This window comes from Salvelinus namaycush, chromosome 33 (genome assembly GCF_016432855.1).
Source record: "Salvelinus namaycush isolate Seneca chromosome 33, SaNama_1.0, whole genome shotgun sequence".
Taxonomy (NCBI): domain Eukaryota; kingdom Metazoa; phylum Chordata; class Actinopteri; order Salmoniformes; family Salmonidae; genus Salvelinus; species Salvelinus namaycush.
The window spans coordinates 10,886,751-10,900,009 of NC_052339.1; the positions used below are offsets into that span (position 1 = coordinate 10,886,751).

A 13,259-nucleotide genomic window follows, 5' to 3' on the forward strand; every position below is an offset into this window, starting at 1 on the left:
TAGGCAGTCATTGAAAATAAGAATGTGTTCTTAACTGACTTGCCTAGTTAAATAAAGGTATTAAAAATATTTAAAAATCGGCGCCCAAAAATTCCGATTGTTATGAAAACTTGAAATTGGCCCTAATTAATCGGCCATTCCGATTAATCGGTCGACCTCTAAACTAGCCTACCACATCGACGGCCATGGATTAGCATCCTGTCCATGGGGTGTACTTGTACGTCAAGCTGCGTCACGCTACAGAAATAGGTGATAGGCTTCTGCCCTATAGGCTCTGGCTTGGACAAGGCCACGTACTTGTACCACCACATCTTGGATTGCCTCGAGTGTTCAGCACATCTGTTACTCATCACTCACACGACAACCGCAGTAATCTGTGTATTATTAATCTGATGATAATCCACAGGATGGCATTAAGATCAAGCAAAGCCATTAACATGCTTTGTGGCCCTCTTTCATAATCAGTTTTTGTTACATCAATGTTTGTTGTGGTCTTCTGTGGTCTCCTGTATCTTCTTTGTTAAGACTAGTGTGTTTTGGCAGCATTATCTACCTTAATCAGATATGGGCTGCGAACCAAAATGTCACCATATCCCCTACATAGTGCACATAGCACCCTCCGTGTTTCCCCTAGGATTTGCGGGTTACCTTTTTTAGAAGGACTGTGAGAAGGTCACTTCTGGGGACTTTTTAAAAGCACATTCTACTCAAATGCTTGAAAATGTAATTATGTTGACACCATCTGAAATGTAATTGATGGTCGCTGCTGCACTGTAGGGAGATGAGGAGGAAGGGATGGCTGTACGCTCGTGGCTCTTATTTGCGCCACTGCTCACTCATTTTGCAACAAATATACTTTTTAATTTGTCACTCTGACCTTAAAGGGATAGTGTGAGATTTTGGCAGTTAAGCCCTTTTTCTGCTTGCCCAGAGTCAGATGAACTCATGGATACCATTTATTTTAGGTGGCAGGTAGCGTTGGGCCAGTAAAGGTCGCTGGTTCGAATCCCTGAGACAACTAGTTAAACTCTTGTCTGTGTCCTTGAGCAAGGCACTCATCCCTAATTTGTCCATTAAGTCGCACTGGGTAAGAGCATCTGTTAAATGACTGAAATGCAAATGTCAAAATGTTATGTCTGCATGCAGTTTGAAGGTAGTTTCGGAAGCCATTCATTGCACTTCCGCTAGTTAACAATTGTCCTAACGCTAAGTAGCAACTTTATTCAAACTGCATGCAGACTTACAATTTGTATCCATGAGTTAATCTGACTCGGGTAGAAAAGGGGTTTAATTGCAAAAATCGTGCACTAAAAGCACATCTGGAAGAAATATTTAAAGGGGCCGTGCAGTTAAACCTGACTTCCCGTTTAAAAATAAATACATTTAAATTATGATATTTCCACACAGGTCGAAGTAACACTGAAAATGATAATGCCCTTTTTTGTGTAAAAGCTGTTTGAAAAGAAATACTGGAATTTCAGCTTGTTCAGGTTGAATAAACCTTTTTGTCCCACCTCATGATGTCACAAATGTGAACGGATTTATGATACCCAGACGAACAGTCGTTGGTCTAAGGTGGTGGCTCTACACATCCTATTAGCCAATCAGGGCTGTGTATGTAAATATCTTCAAACTTGTTTCCTAACACCCACACGATCAAACGGAGCATTTCAAGGGCCAAAGGAGGCTCAGGGAAATAAATTGTGAAAAATATATTTTGGATTTATTTTCATTAAATAAAAAGTGATTTGTTAGACATAGTGATTTAAACATACAATTATGATGACTGCATGGGGGATTTAATAAAAAAAAATATTTTGAGTGACGGCAGGCGCTGCTGCTAAATGAATATAGGGGAAACACTGGCACCCTTTTCCCTATTAATTATATATATATATCTCGTGTACCACTAAATCGGGAATGGGATGCCATTTAGGACGCAGCCATGTTTATCTTAGAATTTTCTGATCTAATATGATCTCAAGTGATACACTCTTGTGCTAGTGTTGTCATGAGGGTGGATTGTGATCTCCTACATTTTGTGTGTGTAGGTGGGTAAAACTGGAGCGGAGGGTGCGGTGCTGGAAGAAGCTAAAAACATCAACAAGTCCCTGTCTGCACTGGGCAACGTCATCTCTGCTCTGGCTGAAGGCTCGGTGAGATGACCGTAACGCTTCACTTGGCTCCCTTGGTGCTGGGGAGAATGGCTGCGTCCCAAATGGCACCCCATCCCTTACGTAGTGTACTTCTTTTGAAAAGTTGTGCAGTATATAGGGAGTATGGTGCCATTTGGGACTCAGATGTCAACAAATAGCTGTTTTAGCAGTAGGGGAGGAGATGGAGTACATATTGGATGAGGACATTTTGGAATTATGAATAGGGTGGGGGGGGGGGGTGGGTGTATGGGTGGTGGGGTAAATATGCATGTGTCTAGCACAAAAGCACCATACCAATCTTACCGTGAGTCAAAGCTGTGGCACTTATAAAATGTATGTTTTTAGTACATGAGACAATGAGTTGGCTAGATGGCACACACAGATCTGGGACCAGGCTTTAATGTATTACCCTCCAGGACAAAGCGATTAGTATTGAAGAATGACAGTGAAGCTAATGTCGCTCTCCCCCCTCCTCTCTCCAGACCTATGTCCCATACAGAGACAGTAAGATGACCCGTATCCTGCAGGACTCTCTGGGTGGTAACTGTAGGACCACCATGGTCATCTGTGCCTCACCTTCTGCCTACAACGAGGCTGAGACCAAGTCCACACTGATGTTCGGACAGAGGTACGCTCTCAGCCCCTGGACTGTATATTTTTTGGGGTTACTGTACCCCCAATAACATTTTAATCTGCCCGGACTACCCCCTCTATACAACTGATCATTAGGCCTATGTTTTTCGGTCATGGCTAGAAGGTATCCAGCTTTTGTCAAATTAACCCATTACACCTCTTAGTTTAGGATAATTAATGTAGCAGGTTTGGAGAATTAGGTTAGGGTTAGCTAAAATGCAAAAAAAAAATATATGTTTTACGTTAATATGACAAAAGCTGGATACCATCTTGCCATGACCATGTTCTTCTGAGTCTTCCCAAGCACCCTGGTGTGGATTGGATAGGTACCCCCATGTCTACTAGTAACTGAGTTGAGAAACAATGCTGTAAATGACTCAGAACCAATAGTGTTAAAGTCAGTCAGTGGACGGAAGTGTTATAAATGTCAATTGAATGAAGGTACCACAGAATTAAATAGAACGGGTGAATTATTGGTTCTCTATGCTTAGTAGGATGTTAGCAATGGCATGAATGCACTACAGTCAAGTCTATATGCTTTGAGTGGTCGGAAGTGGTTGACTTGTCAAACGCACTCCCACTCTGAAAGGTAACCGTTGTTGTAACTGTTTTGTTGTTGTTGCTGTTGTGTTACCTCAGAGCAAAGACCATTAAGAACACAGTGTCTCTGAACGTGGAGCTGACGGCAGAACAGTGGAAGAAGAAGTATGAAAGAGAAAAGGCGAAGAACACGACCTTGAGGAGCACCGTGACCTGGCTGGAGAACGAACTCAACCGCTGGAGAAACGGTGAGAGAAAAAAATAAGTAGATATTCAGTTGGTGTTCTAGGATAATTGATTATATAATGAATAACGCTTGTGTCCTATTAGGATTGAACAGGATAGTGTTCATTAGTGCCCTGCACACCGTAGCAAAACGTTTTGCAACGAAATCACGTTTAGAGTAAACCGTTTCCGTTGCAATAATACATAGGACACAGAAAATTGTCTGCCTGTTGAGTAGATACTACAGAAGCTGTCTTCTCTAACCAGGGCCTACAATGTACTTTAAGGTCCACCAGCCACTGTGGCAAGTAGATTTTTAAAAAATCTACCAGCCACTCAGATTTTTTTAACAGCCAAAATATTGCTTGTCATAATTACATAAAAACAAAAAAAATACAATTAAAATAAACAGATGACTATGCTCTGTAATGTTTCTAAAACATGACATGTATTTTTAAGACATGTGGTATATTGCTACATTTTATTACTTTTTTTGGAACCTAAGTCTTTTAACCAAAATATCAGATGAGAGAAAATGTTCAACTGCCCCTTTAAGGGGGGGGGGGGTTACAGTGGTAACAGGGCCACTTGAGTCCTAAAGTTGAAAAACAACTGAACTTGTGAACAAAACGATTCGCACGTGCTCATTATTAACTTTGTACTTTTTACTTGCGAATGTAATGCTTGTATTGTAGAGCACTGCAAATTCACCACCCGCAAACATGGCTGGTAAAATAGATATTCTTACGCACCAATACCTAAATCTACCCGCTTTTGGCGGGTGTTAATTTTACGCCATGTCTCTAACCCTGTGTTGTCTCCCTCTCCATGGCTGCATCCCTCCCCCTCTCCCTTCATCCCTCCATCCCTCTGTGCTGTGTCCTGTAGGTGAGAGTGTGCCGGTGGAGGAGCAGTTTGACAAGGAGAAGGCTAATGCTGAGGTTCAGGCTCTAGACAACGTGGTGAATAATGAAAAGATGACCCCCTCGCCCAGCATCCCAGGGGTTAAGCTGACTGACGCAGAGAAAGAGAAGTGCGAGGCTGAGCTGTCTAAACTCTACAAGCAGCTGGATGATAAGGTAAGGGAGCAGAGCAGAGCATCACACTGCAACCCTAGTGTGCCATAAAGATTTCAATGACGTAGTCATTTAAAATATGTTTTACTGACGATATAGGTTTCCTTGACAACACTTTGGTCTCAAAAACACCCTTACTATCTCTCTCTCTCCCCCCTCCTTTCTCTCTCCCTCTTCTCTCTCTCTCTCCCTCCAACAGGATGATGAGATCAACCAGCAGAGCCAGCTGGCAGAGAAACTGAAGCAGCAGATGCTGGACCAGGAGGAGGTGAACCCCCCCACCCCCCCCTATTTTGCACCCCCCCTGCCGTGCATCTACTGCCCCCCTGCCGGGCCATTCTGTTAACTATGCCATCAATCTGCCTGTATAGGCTCATCGGGGCCCTGAGAGGGGGTCAAGCTGTTAGCTGACTGTTAACCCAGACACAGCTGAGTTAAAGAGGCACATCTCAGCCTGCTGCTCAGCCTGGGGAGAATCTGACATCCTAAAGCATGAAACATAATGAGAATCTCACTACCGATAGACTGCCGATATGTACTAATCACAGTGGGAGGCCCTCCCTTCTCTTGCTAGAACAGAAGTGGTACCTGCTGCATGCTGACCCGGTAGCAATGAACCTACCGATTCTACTTGTAGAACCGCAATGCTTGTCAGTTGCCAACATCTTGTCTTTGACCAAATCAAAGAGCACAAACCCCCATATAGCAAAGTACACAGATGCAATGCACAAAACACTAAATACTTCCTCCAAACTAGCTAACCACTGTAGCTAGTATTGACATAATTAAATCACAATGGATTAGCTAGTTTCCATGAAACAGCTGCCTGTTAGTGCAGTGTCCTTAGCTAGCTAGCGTTGTACAAAGTAGCAACATTAGCGCAGATAGCTTGGAATCTAGACCAATGTGCACGTATAACGCTACTGCCACCTTCTGGTTTGGAGTATTTTAACAAGGCTGAGCGGCTGACGACTTCCAAGGTCTTTGCGGTGTGAACACAAAAGAGGTTGACTTCCGACACTCAAACGTTTGACAATCCTACGATGTAGCTGAGCTTTAACACTCTCAACTCAGCCTTCAGTACACTGGATTTTTTTTATTACAGATGAATGTTCAGGGTCTTATTAATGGTTACTCCCAGGCCTGGGTTGTGTTCAGTAGGGCACATAGTATAATGTTCTGCAACAGAAAGCATACATCCATCTTATTGGCCAAGTTAATACGTATTGGACAAGGTAATACCTCCCACCTACCTGTTTCAAAACGTTTTCTCCCTACGGAACAAACTCTGTTCCTTCTCCAGCTGCTGGCCTCGTCACGTCGCGACCACGACAACCTGCAGGTGGAGCTGAACCGTCTGCAGTCTGAGAATGAGGCGTCTAAGGAGGAGGTGAAGGAGGTGCTTCAGGCCCTGGAGGAGCTGGCTGTTAACTATGACCAGAAGAGTCAGGAGGTGGAAAACAAGACCAAGGAGTTTGAGGCTCTCAGTGAGGAGCTCAACCAGAAATCGGTTGGTTTTATTTTAAGTTACATGTTACACAATGTTACATGTTGGAAATTTGATAACTTTTATTTAAAAAAGGAGAAAGAACAACGTCATTCACACACATAACTCACCTTTGTTGATCACTATGTGCCAACTATCGCAGGTACAGCATATTTTTTAATTGACCCTTTATTTAACTAGGCAAGTCAGTTAAGAACAAATTCTTATTTACAATGACGGCCTACCCCGGCCAAACCCTAACGACACTTGGCCAATTGTGCGCCGCCCTATGGAACTCCCAATCACGGCCGGTTGTGATACAGCCTGAAATTGAACCAGGGTCTGTAGTGACGCCTCTAGCACTGAGATGCAGTGTTAGACCGCTGCACCACTCAGAAGCCCTTTAAAGAAATAGATATATGGAAAATAACGAATGAAAATATGATATAAACTGAATAGGAAATTCTAGGAATTTGAAGATTGTACCCTGTAACCCTGATTAATCAATTAACAATGTCATTGATTAGCTTGTCCACTCAGCTAATGTCCCAGGTCAGCTGTTGAATCATTAAGTCCCTGATTAGCATGGAGTTGAATAGTGTGTAAGAGTTCACTGCGTTGTGAACAAAGTTGGTTGGCATTTTGTGAAATCAACCTGTCCTGTTTGTCCTCCTCAGAGTATCCTGGTGTCCATTGACTCTGAGCTGCAGAAGCTGAAGGAGATGACCAACCATCAGAAGAAGAGGGTAACTGAGATGATGTCATCGCTGCTCAAAGACCTGGTAGAGATAGGCATCGCCGTGGGCAGCAACGACATCAAGGTACACCTCATTCAGTGCCACACCAGCCAGTCATGGAAGGGAAGCCCAGGATTGGGATACTTTTGTGGAATTCCAGGGAAGAGGGGGAGCCTGTGTGGCTCTTATATGTACCATTTAACCTCATCCCAAACCATACCTCACCTCATCCCAAACCATACCTCACCTCATCCCAAATATACGTAACCTCCTCCTAAACCTTGCATTAGTTAAACTGTCTGATGCATTAGTTAAACTGTCTGGTGTATGTCTTTTGCACGGTGACATTTGAGTCTAACATTTGTGCCTTTACCTCGTCTCCTCCCCCTTTCTCCCCCTCCCAGCAACACGAGGGCAGTGGTCTGATAGACGAGGAGTTTACAGTGGCTCGTCTGTACATCAGTAAGATGAAGTCGGAGGTGAAGACCATGGTGAAACGCAGCAAACAGCTGGAGAGCACCCAGGCCGAGAGCAACCAGAAGATGGACGAGAACGAGAAGGAGCTGGCCGCCTGTCAGCTACGCATCTCCCAGGTAACCATCGTTGACGTCATCTGGAACAGAGGGCTCGGGGAGGGTGTCACAGGGTGGCTGTCACTCAAATGAAATTCTAATCACGTCTATTTCAATTAATTGAATGAAAAGCAATGAGGGAAATTTGGATTTGGGAATGTGATTACAGTTTACCTCCTGAATTCACTGAATTAAATGGAATGGATTCAATCCTGGTTCCATTTATTGCTCCCTTTTCACTTTCTCTTGCTGTCTCCTCCTGCAGCACGAGGCTAAGATCAAGTCCCTGACAGAGTACCTTCAGAATGTGGAGCAGAAGAAGAGACAGCTGGAGGAGAACGTAGACTCTCTGAATGAGGAGCTGGTCAAGATCAGCACTCAGGGTGACTACAACTTTACATTTTTTTATAATTTATTCGTCCTTTATTCAAATAGGAAGATCCCTCTTAACCAAGGAAGACCTGTCCCCAAGATGGCACATCACACATTCGTTATTGAAATGTGTATTTTTAAATATTCTTTTTACAAACCGGACACATTTGGCTACAGGTTGACACCCAGCTTTTCAACAGCAGGGCTTGACATTCAGGTAAATTTGCTAGTGGCACACCGGGTCAGTGCTACTGGCCCGATTTTAAAAATAATAATAATACCGGGTCAAGATCTGACAGGAAAGCGAATGATGTGTTCATAATTTCAATAGCAGGTGATTTTATCTTTCATTTGTGGGCTGAGCAAGGAGCCTATACAGGGTTCATACAGACATTAAGTCAAATTCAAGGACTTCATTGTAATTTTCAACGACCTACATTTTATTTGTAATTGTTGTAATAGCCTATAGAAAAGAAGAAAATGATGCAGAAAAAAAGTATGCGTTACCACTAAGAATAATACTTTCTTTAATAGGCCTATCCAATGGCATTATGTATTGAGATTCACATTATTTTTACATGCTAAAATATGTCAATGTGGGCATTGCCTTACTAAATAGACAGCATGCTCCCGACACAAACGTTCTAATGAAGCCTGTCCATGTGGTAGCTAGTCACTCGCCATTTGAGATGTTATTGCATCATGTTTTAAAATGAAGCGACCAAAAAAGGTGTTCCTTTGTAATAGAACGCTTTGTATGGAAAACCAAGTCGAATGTTGGCTTCAACGTCATATAAGCGCAACAGGTCAGCGCAACACCCTTCAATAGAAATGACAGGAAACAAAGGAAAGCTGCTACATCTTGCTGTTTCGAGCCCTGAAATGAAATTACAGAATAATTATACTGAACAAAAATATAAACGCAACATGCAACAATTTCAACGGTTTTGCTGAGTTACAGTTAATTTAAGGAAATCAGTACATGTAAAAAATTTTTTTTATTTATTAGGCCCTAATCTATGGTTTCACATGACTGGGCAGAGGCACAGCCATGGGTGGGCCTGGGAGCGCGTAGGCACAAACACTGGGGAGCCAGGTCCGGCCAATCAGAATAGTTTTTTTCCCCACAAAAGGGATTTATTACAGACACAACTACTCCTCAGTTTCATCAACTATCAAGGTGGCTGGTCTCAGCTGATCCCGCAGGTAAAGAAGCCGGACGTGGAAGTCCTGGCCTGGCGTAGGTACACGTGGTCTGTGGTTTTGAGGCCGGTTGGATGTACTGCCAAATTCTCTAAAACAATGTTGGAGGCGGCTTATGGTAGAGAAATTAACATTTTAAATTATCTGGCAACAGTTCTGTTGGATATTCCTGCAGTCAGCATGCCAATTGCACGCTCCGTCAACACTTGAGGCATCTGTGGCATTGTGCTGTGACAACTGCACATTTTAAAGTGGCCTTTTATTGTCCACAGTACAAGGTGGACCTGTGTAATGATCATGCTGTTTAATCGTCTTATTGATATGCCACACCTGTCAGGTGGATGGATTACCTTGGCAAAAGAGAAATGCTCGCTAACAGGGATATAAACAAATTTGAGCACAATTTAAGACAAATAAGCTTTCTGTGCATTTGGAACATTTCTGGGGTCTTTTTATTTTGGCTCATGAAACATGGAACCAACACTTTACATGTTGCTTTTATATTTTTGTTTAGTATATATTGGAGCTGTAGAACTTCTAAATCGGCTACCATAACTTCAATGTCTTTTTCAAGGACCAAATAGCCTAGAGAAAATGTCACATTTTCAAGGTAGGCTATTCCAAGATGACTAAATTGCGCATCGCAAATATTCAACCAATATTTTGAACTTTTTAAATACCTGGTTTGCGTTCTTGCCTTAGCATTTACTGGTATATATCATAACTTTGAACATCTTTCCTGCCCCTACCGCTGTCGGTCTTCGGTGAGCTGCTCCACACAACAACCAGCTGTTTGAGAGCTGCACACTCTCTGCCCGACAGATTATAGGCTATATGTGTGCAGTGCCCGTGTGATAAATAATCGGAATAACAAACAGCTTCGGGAATCCATCTGTTTTTGAATACATTTTATAGCTTAGATTATAGATGGTATTATTTCACTATTTTTTTTCACTAGCCTGAGCGGACCACGGACAGGGATGATCAACTGGCCCGGGGGGTTTCCCCAAACCTTCCCGGGCCAGCGGGCTGCCCTGTATGTCAAGCCCTGAACAGTATATCACTATCTAGTGGTGAAATGATTGCTGACACACACCTACTTTTCTCCCCTCACAGAGAAAGTCCAGGCTATGGAGAAGGAGAACGAGGTCCAAACTGCCACTGAAGTAAAGGTATGACCAACAGTGGATTTTTCCTGACAGGCTATTCTTTCCTCACTTGATAACTGGTCATTCAGATTATTCTAACTTTTTGTGTTTGTAATCAGTTGCATTTGTCTACAAGATTCTCCATGATTGTATATTTGATTCCTGTATGGGATAAATATACCAAATATATACCAAATGTCTGTTGTTCCTAGGAGGCGGTTGAGCATCAGATCCAGTCTCACCGTGAGGCCCATCAGAAACAGATCAGCAGCCTGAGAGACGAGCTGGACAGCAAGGAGAAACTCATCACTGAGCTGCAGGAGTAAGAGAACACGCGCGCACAATAAATCCTTGAGGCCCATCGGACACAACGACGACACATGGAACAACTGTTATTTTGTAGTTAGATTCTGTCTCACTATGTCTGTATCTGTCTCTCTCCAGTCTGAACCAAGAGATCGTGCTGGAGCAGAAGCGTCTGAGGGTGGAACACGAGAAGCTCAAGTCCACCGACCAGGAGAAGAGCCGCAAGCTGCACGAGCTCACGTGCGTAAACACCCATCCAGTTGCCATCGTACACACACAATCAGTATTCACACACTATCATTTGTCCTTAGCTGATTTCTCTGCATAAATGAGAAGAAATAAATGACTGTCTGCAGCCATATGAACAGCGGTGACGTGGCAATGGGTAATCACCGATCTGGTTGTGTGTGTGTTACAGGGTGATGCAGGACAGGAGAGAGCAGGCCAGACAAGACCTGAAGGGACTGGAGGAGACTGTGGCTAAGGAGCTCCAGACCCTACACAACCTCAGAAAGCTGTTTGTTCAAGACCTGGCTACCAGAGTCAAGAAGGTAAAGCACACTGTGTTAGCTTTTTACAAGCGAGAGATGCACCCCCCCCCCCCCCCCCCCCCATATTAGCATTTTAGAAAGACCTAGAAGGAACCATATGAATCAGTTACTTTATCAGCCCTATGTAATGAACAATGTTCACATAATATTGCCCTTACATTGCACAGTACCATCATCACCTGGACAGTGCGGGATCCACGTTCAAATCCAATTTGATGTTGCATGCGCCGAATACAACAGGTGTAGACTTTTCCGTTAAATAAAACTGTTCCCTTCCAATCCTGGCCTGTTACCCTGTTGAATGTTTAATGAACCTCCGCACCAGACAAAAGAGGGAGGCTTTGGTAACTAGGGCAGCCTGTAGTTCTCTTCTTCAAAGGTAAAGATTTAAATAAGATGCTGTCTGTGTCCCAAATGGCACCCTATTCTCTTTTATAGTGGACTGCTTTTGACCAGGGCTGATAGGCTCAAAGGTAGTGCACTATATAGGGAATAGGGTGCCATTTAGGACACAGACGCTATGCTGCTGTGATTCAGAGACTATTATGAGGTTCTTCACCAACCCTCGGGCTTCAGGCTCTAGCTGGCTCACATAGATAAGATGGAGAGGAGAGAACGCGTGACCCTGGATCACTTCAATAAGTTAGATTAAAAGTCCTATTTATCAGCTCTGAGTCACAAATGTGATATTTGTGGTATTTTATAATTGTGATGAGCTTGTGGTACCAACATTCCGACCTTGAAAGTCTATGGGTCAGTGAAAGGCATATTAATGTGGTATATTAATTTACTGCTTCCCAGTGCTCATTTCAAACTCTGAACTTGTGGCTTTAATGGTGCCTTTCACAGAAAATGGAGAAGCGTGTGTCTCATAAATGATAAATAGATGGAGAGTGAATGATACATGTGCTGTTAAACGAAATGTTCTGCAATAATGTATGTTTTCTGCAGAGTGCTGAGATGGACTCTGATGATACAGGGGGCAGTGCTGCTCAGAAACAGAAGATCTCCTTTCTGGAGAACAACCTGGAGCAGCTTACAAAGGTCCACAAACAGGTAAACAAACACATACATCTGATGTTATGAGTTCTTCCATGGCAGAGAAGTATCCTGCTATGATCGAATGGTATGGTTCACTGAAGTCAGTAAGCAGGTACAGACCACAGAATTAGAATGAGCAGAATGCACGTCCCCATTCATTTCAATGATGCCGTAATGGGCTCTATGCCTGTTCATTCTGTGGCACAGATCAGAGCCCTTTATTGTAATGGAAGGCTCTGTTACAGACATGCCAAATTACTCCAAGATACAAGTACTCTTCTGTCAACACAAATGTTCGTCACACATCGAAAAGATACCAAGGACAACTGCAATGTGACTGAAAGAAAGAACAAATTAATTAGTGAGTGAATCCTGTATGATTGGCCTCTGTCCATTTCGCTCACTCACTATACACCCCCCCCCCCCCCCCCCCCCCCCCCAGCTGGTGCGTGATAATGCCGACCTGCGCTGTGAGCTTCCTAAACTGGAGAAGCGCCTGCGTGCTACAGCTGAGCGGGTCAAGGCCCTGGAGTCTGCCCTGAAGGAGGCCAAAGAGAACGCTGCACGCGACCGCAAACGTTACCAGCTGGAGGTGGACCGCATCAAGGAGGCCGTCAGGGCTAAGAACATGGCCAGGAGGGGCCACTCGGCTCAGATCGGTGAGGAGCATAAACACGTGTATTCATACACACACAGTCATTCATATTCACACACACTGATTTTAAAAGTTTAACGCTCGTTTTTTCCCCCTGAGAGATCTGTCCTTTGTTCTGCCTGACATCATGTTTTGGTCTATAATACTATAAATACACTTACATTACAGTTTGGTCTTTTCAGACGCTAAATAGTGATGCCATTAGTGTTCCTTTGATGGTATGTAAACTTTGCTGTGCCTCTGTCCTCCCCAGCCAAACCTATCCGGCCTGGCCAGCCCCCTGTGGCATCCCCCACCCACCCCAACGTCAACCGGTCTGGGCTCTTCAACAACCAGCCCACCGCCATCAGAGGAGGAGGGGCCACGCAATGAAGGAGCAAGAAGTAAGTCGAGGCCTCTCAGAAGACTTTACTGAGCCAGTCGGATGTTCGGTTGGGTAGGAAATGTTTTGAAACCGGGAGGCACTACCTGAATTTGTCCAATAAGAACATAGATACTCTTTTTCCGTTGCAAACAGATTTGCTACTGAACACGACCCTGTTTTTTTATAGACCAGCC

General features: G+C 43.7%; 1 protein-coding gene across 1 annotated transcript in view; it reads left to right on the forward strand.

The window, feature by feature from the left end:
* LOC120027834 (kinesin-1 heavy chain-like) overlaps window positions 1-13,259 on the forward strand; it is a 31,263-nt gene that overhangs the window by 15,409 nt on the left and 2,595 nt on the right. Inside the window, exons 9-24 of the mRNA XM_038972891.1 lie at window positions 2,052-2,156; window positions 2,639-2,784; window positions 3,429-3,577; window positions 4,443-4,633; window positions 4,830-4,898; window positions 5,934-6,140; window positions 6,794-6,937; window positions 7,258-7,446; window positions 7,691-7,808; window positions 10,117-10,172; window positions 10,361-10,470; window positions 10,593-10,694; window positions 10,873-11,005; window positions 11,957-12,061; window positions 12,489-12,705; window positions 12,955-13,084. Coding sequence (XP_038828819.1) covers window positions 2,052-2,156; window positions 2,639-2,784; window positions 3,429-3,577; window positions 4,443-4,633; window positions 4,830-4,898; window positions 5,934-6,140; window positions 6,794-6,937; window positions 7,258-7,446; window positions 7,691-7,808; window positions 10,117-10,172; window positions 10,361-10,470; window positions 10,593-10,694; window positions 10,873-11,005; window positions 11,957-12,061; window positions 12,489-12,705; window positions 12,955-13,073 — 2,160 coding nt within the window. The 3' untranslated portion in view covers window positions 13,074-13,084. The remainder of the gene's footprint in view (window positions 1-2,051; window positions 2,157-2,638; window positions 2,785-3,428; window positions 3,578-4,442; window positions 4,634-4,829; window positions 4,899-5,933; window positions 6,141-6,793; window positions 6,938-7,257; window positions 7,447-7,690; window positions 7,809-10,116; window positions 10,173-10,360; window positions 10,471-10,592; window positions 10,695-10,872; window positions 11,006-11,956; window positions 12,062-12,488; window positions 12,706-12,954; window positions 13,085-13,259) is intronic.